An 11,858-nucleotide genomic window follows, 5' to 3' on the forward strand; every position below is an offset into this window, starting at 1 on the left:
CAAAACACAGGCATGAGCTAGGAGCACGCAGCGGTCGGTAATGTCAGGTTCCAGAAAGCCGGTACTGCCTCTGCGTTATGCTGAGCTTTTTCAGACTTCCCTACTGTTTGCTGGTTGCTTTGTGCAGCCTGCTGACTCTGGAGTTGTATTAGCCCGATTCTCCCTCCAGGGTACTCTGGGTTCTGTCATCTTCTTTCTCTCCCTTCCCTCCATCCTCTTCCTCTGAAGGATATTTTAACACAGGTACAGACTCCTTGGGCTTGTAAGATGGCTGTAGGACAGGGAAAGGAGTGCACTAGAACAAGAGCTTGTTGCCTTATGGCAATAGGTGGGTGCTCGGTACTCTTGAGGCAAGAGAGCCATGGGTGAGAGCACCCCGCTGACCTCCAGTGGGTCAGCAATGCCACAGCCCCCAGGGTAAGGGAGCAGCTCCTGGGGACTGGCCTCTGTCCAGGCATTGGGGTTTCCTCTTTGTCACCCTGCTCCTCTCAGGCACAGGCAAGATTTCCAAGGAGAACGTTAAGGTGACTGCCAGAGGGAGGAAAGCATCATCTACAGGGAGAAGGACTCCCTCTTCAGTGGCACAGAAGTTGAGGACCACTCTCAGAAGAGGGCAGGGGCAGAAGTCTCAGGTGTTTTAGCTCTGGGCAGGACTCCTAACCTCCAGCCTCTTTCCTCTCCCCTTCTGTTACTGAGAAATACTGGGAAAGGATTTGGATGCAAAAAAAGGATTCAGGCAAAACAAGAGCCAGAGAAGCACATCTTTCTAGTTTAAAAACTCCTAAGGAATAAGTAGTAAGGGAATTTAGTAAGGTGATATGATATGCATGGAGGCTGAGCAAAACAGTAATTTCCACTAGAATAAAACAGCAAATCCAGGCTGTATGCTAGCCAGAAAGGTTGCAGGGCAGAAGTTGGGGACATTCCAGGATATAGTCCCAGGCTGTGATAAAGGAGTAAGAATGAGAAGACCTACAGGGTAAGGTAAAATCCAAACCAGATACTTAGTTCTATAGTTTTTATTTTAAAAACAAGAAACAACCACATTAATAAGGATATAAAACCCATCCAAAATACTTACAATGCTGTTACAGAAAAAAGAAAATAACAAAGAGATACCACGTGAGAAAGACCTACACATTTCGGTCCAAGCCACCACACATCTCTGATGCAAAGTATGGAATGCTCTTATGCACAGCTGTAGGGGGAATTTCCTAACATACAGATGCCCATGTAGAAATATCACATCTGGAAGTGCTGGAGGGTCAAAGGAAGGGCACAGAAATCTGTATAACTGAGCCAAAATATCAAAGTTGGAAAAGAAGTCTTATATAAGACTTCTGAGAATAAATAGCTGGCATGGAAGCCTGATAGAAAGCTAGGGAAAACTGGATGTAATGGGATTGCATTGTGCAAACCTAGAGTATTTCAAATGAAGTCACAGGAAGTATTTCATAGCAGCAAATTTTACTGATCTTTGCAACCGTTTCTCATTAGGGAAGGTAAAAATGTCATCACTCTAGTTACTGAAAATGCCAGATACACACCCCCAGACTATACATCAATGGGAACTTCTCTGACCTGCTCTGAAGCAGTGTGTTGTCAAGAAAGCTTGGGCTATTCATGCTACGACAATTTTGCTGTCATTCCTGCCTTTGAGCCTTTCTTCCTTTCACCCACCTTGGAATCTGTGGGCCTGCCTCTCTTCTAGGATATCCAGTGACGAACTCCAGCATGAGTTTGCAGGTAGACCCGAGTTTGTTCAGGTCTGAAGATCTTAAGAGCAGGAATTTAAACTGGACCTACCTCTGTGCTACCTTTAGACAGCTTATGCAGCTCGGGACAGACACGGGCCTGGAGTTTCTCTTGAAGGGGCGCTGCAAGTCAGTGAAGCAAAGCTGCCACCCCTTGATTTCAAGTATACCATATGTGCTACTTTTTGCCTTCCTGAACTGAACTGTGCTAGCCTGGCAGCAAGGGTAGGTGTATACATGCTCTTGATTGCCTAGCAGTATGACAAGCAGGGAAACCAATATTTACTGATGTACAATTACTGTCTGCCATATCCCTTTTAACAGAGGCACTATTACAGAGCTGTACACATCTACACAGCATGCTGCACACTGCTGAGCATCACGACATCATGCAAGATCTTCCAGAGAGGACGCATGGGGCAAAAAACATTTGGACTGCCACCAACCAGTGCACTGAGCACTACAAACCTTCCATGCTGCTAAGCTAGCAAGTTCCAGTAGCTCTGGTCTCTAGTCCTGCACCTCCACCTTTATGAACTTACACATGCCATAACTGACCATGCCCGTGTCCAGAAGGGTCATGCTACATGCCTCTGTCTAATATTTATAACAATTGCTAAGAAAATACAGCTCTGGAAAATAATTTTTATCCTCATGCACCTTTAAATAACAACCTGCAAATTTCAGATTTTCAGACCTACTAGAGTACAGCAGAGAAGCCAAAAAAATAAAATTAAGAGAAGGCAGGAAAAGTTACCTTCTGGATTGCAATCACCACCCTCAACCATCCCATAGAATGCTTAACCATGACTAAAAGTATAAACTAACAACACCCATTTGTTGCAATGCCACACTTTCCAATCAACAATATTTAAAATTGCCACCCCAAAAATCCCAAACAGAGATTTTGGTGGACAAACAAGCATACCTCTTCTCACTAGTACACAATTGTTTGAATTTCTTTCCAGAGGGCACAAATAATTTAAGTGATGTGCACAATTGGCTCTGTTGTACATACCATCCAAAAGGCCCAATCTCCTGTCCAGATCCACTTTTCTCCTTTACAGTCTTATTGCACCTCAAGTCTACAGCATCTTTTGTTACAACAGCTATTTCTCTTAAACATCTTCAATTTCATTATCTGTACATTTTTGTACACCATTAAAAAAATAAATATTTACAAAGTGACATACAAATAAATAAACTTAAGTAAAAGTATGCTTTCAGTCTGTCTATACAAAAAATAAAAGAGCAGGAAAAAATATGCATGTAACTTGGTCCCCTTTTTCCTGAGGCTGAAAAAAGTGCACACTGGATAGGAAAAAGCAAGGAGATGGCTTTTTGGTAGGCTTGTTAAATTCCAGTGTAACACTGCACACACACACACAGTAGACTCAAAGGGCCGGGGACTTGTTTAGTGGGTCACTTCAACTCACTACAAAAATAGTAGTTAGATTCAAATATGTGACAGTCACTGCGTGCATAAATGTTAACCCCAAATAGCAATTATAGGTGAGAAAAGCAAAAATATTGCCAGCTCTTCTCTCTTCTCCTGATGTTTGTGACAGGGAAGATGAGATTACTTTTGCAAGTGCCAGGTGCCTTCCAGTACTTGAAAATGGGATCACCCATATCAGATTTGCTTAATGCTGGTAAGCCTGGCAGAATGGGCAAGTATGTGGGTGCAAAGAAGAAAATAGCAGCAATTGAGGGGGAGGGAAAAAATGTCCCAGTTCTCATTGTTTTCTTTGCTCATTCCTTTAATGACTCTTCAAACATGTAAGAGTCGAAGAAGGGGTGTGTTGTGAATCTTAGGCAACTTCTTTGTCAGGTTGTATGCTGTTCAGCTCCACCATGGGGTTCTTCTCTACAGGTGATGAGGGGCTGGCTTCTCCTCGTCCTTCAAAGCCCCTGGAGATGTCTTCAAAAGTCCTGCCCTTGGTCTCCGGCACTTTGAAGAACGTAAAGATAAAGAAGATGACCAGGAAAACAAGGAAGATGAGGAAGACGTAGGAGCCACATAGTTTCTGCAGGGAAGAGAAAAGCACAAGGTTTTAATTTGAAAAGCTCATAAACCTAAATGCAAGGTCGTTTGCTGTTGACAGGTCAAAATTCTAACACCTTCCTCCAACAGTGCCCTTAATTTCATTTAAAGAAAATGCTCTGTTGAGAAAAAGTGGGTTCCTGTGGGCTTCTGAAACACTTTAATGTTCCTAGGGGTGGAAAAAAATTGAGGCTTTTAAAAGGGAAAGCCTTGATGTGCTAATTAAGATGGCTCTTCCAACTATTTGTAAGCTACAAGCAGTTAAGGCAGAATATAAAAGTGAGCTGCAACACTCTTAACCTTCAGTAACAATCAGAACACAGAATCAGGGGCCTCTGGAAGACTGACCAGCCCTCTGCTCAAAGCAGGGACAACTTCAAGGAGAGATCAGGTTGTTAAGGGTCATACAGTCATGTTTTGAAGCCTCCAAGGGTGGAGATTCTGCAACCACTCTGGACACCTATTCCAATGCTGCAGCACTCTCACAGTGCTTTGCAAACTGGGTCCTTACCTCTGCATAGGGGAAGAGCATTCCCACCAAGAAATTAGAGGTCCAGTTGGAACAACCAGCCACTGCCATGGCTGCAGGCCGTGGGCCCTGGCTGAAGAGTTCTGCCACGATGAACCAGGGGATAGGGCCAGGGCCAATCTCAAAGAGAGCCACAAAGCCAAAAGTGGCAATGATGCTGATGTATCTGATCCACGCCACAGTGTCCTGCAAGAGAACAAAACATGATCAGCTGCAATTTGAGGCAAACATAGCACAGCACAATACCATCTCCCATGTCACAACTTTCTCAGCTGCACTGTGAACACTGTGGCACAGTTTCACAGTTAGGAAGTTGTGCTCTCTGCCACACACTCAGCTCTAGCCCCAGGTGTACCTGCCAGCAGGGCAAGGCAGATGTATAGTCTTATATAGGTCCCTGCTGGGGTCAGCCTAGACAAGAACACTAATTACTCACCTTCAGAGCTAAAGCGATGGTCATCAGAACAGCACACACAGCCATGCCACCCAAACCAAATAAATGGAGGGTCCTGCGCCCTGCACGCTCCACCAGGAACAGCTGGAAACATGGCAGAAGGAGAAAAAGAAATCCATGACTTCAGCAGCAAGAGCAGAAGAGGTTCCCTTGCTCAGTGTGCCCTGCACCTTTCTTTTATCTGCCTGTAGTCCTCAGTGCCAGTGGTGATCTCGGTGCAGGTCACTGGGCTGCTCCATCCTTAGTACAACTTTCTTCTCTCTGGTTCTTGCTACTGCCTTCTCTCATCATTCTTTTCCCCCATGCACTCCTTTTCACCCTCCCTTTCTTCTAAAAGGATAACAATAGGTTCTTCTCCCCGCCTCTCCTGACACAATGCATTTAATGCATTCTTTTCTTTGCTCTTATAGGCCATTGCCTAGCCCAATGCTTTGCCATAGCCTGGCTGCTTGTCTTCAGTCACACCTCCCAGAAAAGCCCAGGCAGAGGTTATCTCTCACCATAAGGCCCTGTTCCACTTACCGACACAACAGTGAAGATGGTGTTTACCACGCCAGCTCCAATAGTGGCATACACAGGCTGTGTGATACCAGCTCTTTCAAAAATCCCTGTAGAGTAATAGAATACCTGGGAAGAGAAGCAAAATTTTGACACTGTCAGGATTCCAGTGTTTGAGAACATGTCCCTCATTCTCTGCCTAATGGCTTGCAGGCCCAGCAGGGAGTTTCTAAGAAGCACTGAGCAGTATAAAACAGTATGCTTCCAGTCAAGGTTCATTCACTTTGTGCAAGGCCGCAATGTCTTGCCAGGGTGTGCGGGGGGGGAAGTGAAAGGCAGTATAATCTCCACCTTTCATCTTAGCAATCTCTGCAGTATCACAAAACAGTGACCTCCAGTCAAGGCGCAAACAGGTTTTTGGAAGCACAGTTCTCTCAACATTAGTAGCAAGTGCAAGTGTAGCCAGAGATAAGGGAGGCCCAGCAGATAGGACAGGAAGATAACTCACAGCATTGATGCCCGAGAGCTGTTGGGAGAGCTGCAGCATGATGGCAATGATAATGGCTTGACGGTAGTTTGGAGAACGGAAGAGCTCTGGCACAGTTGCCTTCTTTTCCTGGGACATTTTAGCACTCTCTTCTTTCATCTCCAGGATGTCTTGAGACACATCCTGCGTACCACGGAGCTTCTGGAGAACTGGAGGGAGGAATCAAAAATGCCAGGTATAACACACGCAAGACCAGTAGGTTCCCCCATCCTGCCATTTCAGGGAGGGCACACTGGGAAGACTGGACCACCTGCCAGTCCGTGTTTGGGCCTGCTGGGTGGGAAAGACCAAGACTCTACATGCAGCCTTGCTCATCTTTTCAACCCAGAGGTTGGGGTGCTGTGGTCAGCGTGGAAACCAGGCCCAGGTCCTGCTCATGTTGCTTGATCTCAAAACTTACATTTGATCCCTAATTCTGTTCACACGTTTGCCAGAGCTGACTCCAGCCCTCTGCAGTAGGAAAGGGAAACACCCTCCAAGCTCCTTGTTAAATGTCAGCCTATTTCCTGCCTTTCAGGAGGAGCCGACAAAGCTGCAGTGGCTGGCCCTGCTACATCCCACCAGGCCAGGTGCCACCTCTCACACCTTAATCCCACCTGGAGCCTCTGTTGGGATGCCAGGTTTCCCACACTTCCTGGCACCGGTGCACCCTGAAGGATGGGAGGGCAGGCTTGGTGCCCGCCGGGAGTCAGACCCTGATCCACCACAGGCTCCAGAGTCAGTTCTGGCTTCCCACTCAAGTTCAGTGCAGGCAGGGAGCCAGAAGACAGCCCTGCCCCTTCAGAGATGAGTTCTCACCTGCTTGCGCTTTCTCTTCCTCCATCTTGTTGATCAATAGGAAACGGGGGCTCTCAGGGCAGAAAAGGAGAGCCACGCACTGCAGAATTGCTGGGAGAATCGTGAACCCCAAAAGCAGTGGCCAAAGTGCTTCAGTCCCCATGATTCCCTCCAGGCCAAAGATCTACACCAAGAATTGGAGAGAAATATAGTGATTGAAATACTCCACAATTCCTCACCTCCACCCCAGCGGGTATGACAGGGCCACATACTGTAGCACCTCACCACCCCTCCCAGCCCTCCGTTCCCCTGAGGGCAGGATCGGGTTGTGTCAAGCTTACCTGGGCCACCAGGATGCCCACAACAATGCCCAGCTGATTGAGGGTGCCAAAGGCTCCACGGAGGCTGGTGGGCGAGACTTCACTGATGTACATGGGCACAAAACCAGTGCAGAGACCACAGAAGAGGCCAATAACAAAGCGGCCAATAATCAGCATCTCCACTGCCTTTGCCATCTTGGAGAAGGCCATGAGAGTGCCACCAGCGAAGGCCAAGATGTTCACCAGTAGCATGGAGTTCCTCCTGCCAGGGTAAAAATGTCAAGACTGAGCTTAAACTGGCAAATACAGTAGGAAAATCACTGGGAGAAGGGTAAACCTACCCATGACGCCCCATCTCAGGGCAGGAGGAGAACAGAGTAATTCCCATTCAGCTCCTGCCTTGGCCTGCAACCCTTTCTTTTTGCAGCCCACATATTCTTGCTTCCTCCTCAGCCTCCTCCTCCTCCTCCCTTCCTCTCAACAGTCCCTTGTAGAAGGGAAAAATTTCCCAATGGCTTGAACCCTTCTTCCCAACTTACCTGCCAAACCTGTTGACGAACAGGCTGACTGAGAAGGAGCCAATCATACCTCCTACCGAGAAGATGGCCACAGAAAGGGACCACAGAGAGGTGAGGAGCTCTGGGGAGACAACCTCCCCGCTCCGTTCTGATAGGGTTCTGTTGAAGAAGCTACGGATGATCTGCAAGAGAAACCAGATGGGGACAGAGTTACAATCCAGTGGGAGGCATTTTGCACTGGGGAGAGGGGAGACTGCTTCTGAGGTCTTCCTTCTGTTTTCAGGTATTCAAGAAGCAAGGATAGACCCCAAAAAATTCAGTAGGCAGCAACAACTCATACAAGGGGAAGATGAGGGTGCAGAAAGAGGAACTTTCAGTAGACAGGTAGCAGTATGGCAAGGGAGAGGTTGCTTCACTAAACATGGGGGTGTGGGCCAGTGTTCATTAAGGAAAACAGGCTCATCTTCTGGATGATGTGAGTCACTCGTGGTGCTTGGGAGGGAGCGTGAGACAGTTGGGAGTGAGAGGGAGCAAGAAAACATGACCAGAGAATGGAAGGGAACATTTCTGGCAATACCAGAACTCTGGTGGCAGGGACAGGCTTTCTGGCATGGAAATGGTTTAAGAGACACAAAGTTTCACTTCATTTACAGAATACTGAAAAACTGCAGTATTATGTAAAACAATACTTCAGTGCCCCATGGGGATGCGACAGGGCTGTGCTGCTGATCTCTGGGGCATCCCCTTTGATAATGAGGGAAAGAAATTCTGCAAGGGCTGAGGAGGACATGGCCTCAGTGTCTGCCCCCACTAGACGGCAGCAGGACATTAGCTAGGGAGGATCCCCCCCCCCCCCTTCCCACCCCCGGTGATGTGACATCTATTCCCGGAGACGGGGTGGATGTGGTATTGGTGACTCAGTTCCTGAGAGAGAGGAACCGTCTTATAGTTACAAGGAAACCACATTTCTCATTTTCTTCATCTCTTCTCTTCTTTCTTAGGCTACAGTCATGAGATGATTTGATCAGAGTGCCCCACTCACAACCCTTTTACAAGCACTGAATCCACACTTAACACAAGGAAGGAATAAACAAATAAAATAAAGAAGGCTGAGATGGTCCCTGAGATAAACTAAACTAGAGCAACTGTAATCCCTACAAACCCTCAACTGTTTTCTGCATGCTGCTCTCTACATTCCTTCTGCCATGGCTGGATTATTCTGACCCAAAACTGAAGTGGCTCGCATTCCTCCACGCACCAAACATAGACCTACCAGGAAATGGCAGATGGAGGCCTCCTGCCCCCTCAGCAGTCCTAATTAAGAGAATTAACCTCTGCTTGCTCTCTCTCTTCCGCAAAACTTTGCCCCTCCTCTCCATTGTTGTAGTTATGGGGGGGTTTTGAATGTCTTCTTGACTTCATCAACCAGAACCAAATTACTAGCTGCCTGGGAGACAGCTCTTCTCCTTTATACACCTTTGTTTTCCCATCAGCCCCTCACTCATACCAGCTCTCCAACTCATTCTCCCTCTCACCTTCTCCGGAGCATTGATGACACCAGTGTTGTACCCAAACTGGAGAGATCCAATGGCAGCAATGGAAACAGCATAAATAAGGGGTGCTGTGATTTTCTGTGGAAAAAGAAAATTATTTAGTTAATTTGGTTACTCATGCTTTCTACACAACCCAAGTTTCTCTTCAGCATAAACAGCAGCTACAGCTCATAGGTGCCATGCACAAGTGTGCCAAGGGCAGGTAACGGGCTTTTATCCAGCAAGGGTGGGTACCAGTAACAGAGACCCCAGAAAGGGAGATGCAACTGTACAGCTGGAAAAAGTTCTGTGACTGGAAGTAGGAGGGCCTGTCAGGACCTCCCCTTTATTATCTCCTGACCTGCACCAACTATTCTCAGCTCATTAGTAATGAATACACCGGCTGCATTAGTGGCTGTTATTTTGGGTTGATCTGCTTTACAGAAAAGCTTTTGTTGATCTCTGGCATGTCATGAAACAAGGGTCTAACTCTTCCCTGTGCCAGCTGACAAGTTCCCATAAATCGAGTCTCAAATCTGCCCACGAGCTATACTGGCAGCCACTCCTAGCAGTTAAAACATGCATTCTTCAGCATCAGGACTGTTTTTCCCAGGCTAGAGCTTCCCAACCCTGCCCCAGGGCACCTGGCACGACAGGAGGCAGCACCAGTGCTGCCAACCTTCCCGCTTATTTCTCTTGAAGCTGTGGTAATACTTGGTATTTTAAATGAAGCACAGTCCCTGGAATTTGAGTATATGTGAATCTCTGTTTATTAAAATAAAAACTGCTGAGCCCTCAGAGCTATAGAGGAAGCTTGAAGGTCCAACATCAGAAGACCCACAGAGAAAATTAAGTGTCAGTGAAAAGCATCTGACATTTTCTAAGTTTTTAAAGCTTGTGGCATTTAAACCAGCTCTGTGTTAGGGAGGCGTGGGGGAGCAGGTGACTCAGGAGCTGGCACTTAGACAGCCAGTGCTTGACTTGGTACAATTTGGAAAGATCATGTTTCTGTCTCGGGAGGGACTGGAAGCTTTTCCAAAAATATTAACAGTCTTTTTTCCAAGACTATCCAATTATCATCCTAAGGCTGGCAGAGGAGAGAAGAGTACTCTGTGGGGCCTACTGTCACAGCTCTTCCAGTCTCTCATTTTCCAGCTCAGCTCCAGGGGCAGTGGTTCCCAAGACTGTCCAAAATTTTTGCCAATAACCTTCTGCCAGTGCTCATACCACCTTTTCCAATCTTTCAAGCCAAGGATGTAGGTGCCTCTGGCCTGCACAACCCTCATGCAGCTGCTAGTTAGGCCCCAGTAAACAGAAAGTAGGGAAATTACTCTCAGGCATGGTTTCCCCCACCTACATCATGTAAATGTCTCAGGCTGCCGAGGTTAGTGATGGGGACAAAGGGGACAAGATCCTTTTCTTGCCAGGGCAGATGATTCCCGGGGTAGCATTCACACCCTAGGCGATCTAGGCCTTCTCCTCCCTGCCACCCTGCGACCCCCCCCCCCCACTTTTGTCGCAAGGAAATTTGGCACAGAACCACAAGGACACAGCTCTTTCAAAGCACCTGGATGCCTGTAAAAGGACATTAAGACATCTAAGCACTTTCAGGACTCCAGGCCAGGTCGTCCCTAGTCAGCACGTATAGCTAAAGCCGAGGACAAAACCCAGCTCTCCACATTTTCAACACAGTGACTCAACACAAGAGCATCCTTCCCCCCACCCAGGGCTCGGCTTTGTCATGGCTTGCAGTAGTCACAGCTGGCCTTTTTCTTCTGGGTGCAGCAGGGACCATAGGGTACCCCTTACCTCCACTGTACATACATAAGCTATAAGGAGGTTAGTTCTACCCTCTTTCATACTCCCTTCTCCGGGCTATAGCTCCGTTGCCTGCTATTCATCTCCTACCACCTCGACATCACATGGCCTGACCCATCCCTTCCAGTGAGCCAGACCACGACCTAATGTATGGATCATTTGTTACTGCTGGAAGGGCCTCACTTCCCAAAAGGCAAACAGGGAGCTCAGAAATAGTACAGCTACACCCACCCTACCCAAAGGCTCAAGGCTGAGGTCTATACACCAGCAAGGAATTCAAGCCACCACTGGTCCCTCCGACCACAGGCATCACTAGCGTTCATTATCCAGGAGATGCTTCCCACCATCACCACCACCACCACCACCACCACCCCCCCTCCCTTCACCGTCTGGACCCTCACAGCAGCACAACTTGTTGAGCCCAGCCAAAGCGGCCTCCCAGCCCTCCTCTGAGCGACCTTGACCAGAAGCTCTCCTTCCCTCTGCCTCATCTCCTCGCACTACCCGCACCTCCCAGCAATATGGCGGTGAGGGCCCCGGGGCCCCCCTGATTCTGCCGTTCCTCTGTAACTGTAATCCCCTGGCATCCAGCCCCGGGTTCAGCTGGATGTTTGCTGTCCGTCTTCCCTCACGCCCGCCCGCTTTTCCCCCTTGATGCATTCAAACACGGGCAGTCATTAGCTCACTCCGCTGGTGCTGCAGATGAACTACGGTACCGAGAACGGCTCCGTCCCCGGCTCCCCAACGGAGAAAAGGGGAAAGGATACGCTGCTTTGCTGTCTTCTTCGAATTTAAAAATACCATTCTCATAAACCGTACCACCGCCACAAAGAAAAAAAGGGGGCTTTAACGCCCCTTTTAGCATCACGAAGCCTGGGACAAACGAGCGCTGCCCTGCCAGCAAAATAAACCGCGTGATCAATACAGCAAAATACAGATAGCATCATGTGGATCATCAGGCCACACGCACGAAAACAAATCAATCTTCCGATCCGTAACAACCAGCCCCTCCCGAACAGAGGGTGTGTGGTCGTCGCCCACCCCCCATCCCCCTTAACCCCCCCCCC

The 11,858-nt window shown here is 48.0% G+C and overlaps 1 protein-coding gene across 2 annotated transcripts in view; it reads right to left on the bottom strand.

Annotated features, from left to right (window-relative positions):
* Nucleotides 1-1,055: 1,055 nt before the first annotated feature.
* Nucleotides 1,056-11,858, bottom strand: part of SLC2A3 (solute carrier family 2 (facilitated glucose transporter), member 3) — a 12,118-nt gene continuing 1,315 nt past the window's right edge. For both annotated transcript variants that reach the window (XM_010575385.1, XM_010575384.1), the window contains exons 2-10: nucleotides 8,977-9,072; nucleotides 7,463-7,623; nucleotides 6,945-7,185; nucleotides 6,625-6,787; nucleotides 5,788-5,975; nucleotides 5,304-5,408; nucleotides 4,764-4,865; nucleotides 4,310-4,513; nucleotides 1,056-3,781 (exon numbers count right to left, since the gene is read on the bottom strand). In XM_010575385.1, coding sequence (XP_010573687.1) covers nucleotides 3,566-3,781; nucleotides 4,310-4,513; nucleotides 4,764-4,865; nucleotides 5,304-5,408; nucleotides 5,788-5,975; nucleotides 6,625-6,787; nucleotides 6,945-7,185; nucleotides 7,463-7,509 — 1,266 coding nt within the window. In that variant the 5' untranslated portion in view covers nucleotides 7,510-7,623; nucleotides 8,977-9,072 and the 3' untranslated portion in view covers nucleotides 1,056-3,565. The remainder of the gene's footprint in view (nucleotides 3,782-4,309; nucleotides 4,514-4,763; nucleotides 4,866-5,303; nucleotides 5,409-5,787; nucleotides 5,976-6,624; nucleotides 6,788-6,944; nucleotides 7,186-7,462; nucleotides 7,624-8,976; nucleotides 9,073-11,858) is intronic.

The sequence above is a fragment of the Haliaeetus leucocephalus genome, unplaced genomic scaffold (genome assembly GCF_000737465.1).
Source record: "Haliaeetus leucocephalus isolate CR32 unplaced genomic scaffold, Haliaeetus_leucocephalus-4.0 Scaffold473, whole genome shotgun sequence".
Classification (NCBI taxonomy): Eukaryota; Metazoa; Chordata; class Aves; order Accipitriformes; family Accipitridae; genus Haliaeetus; species Haliaeetus leucocephalus.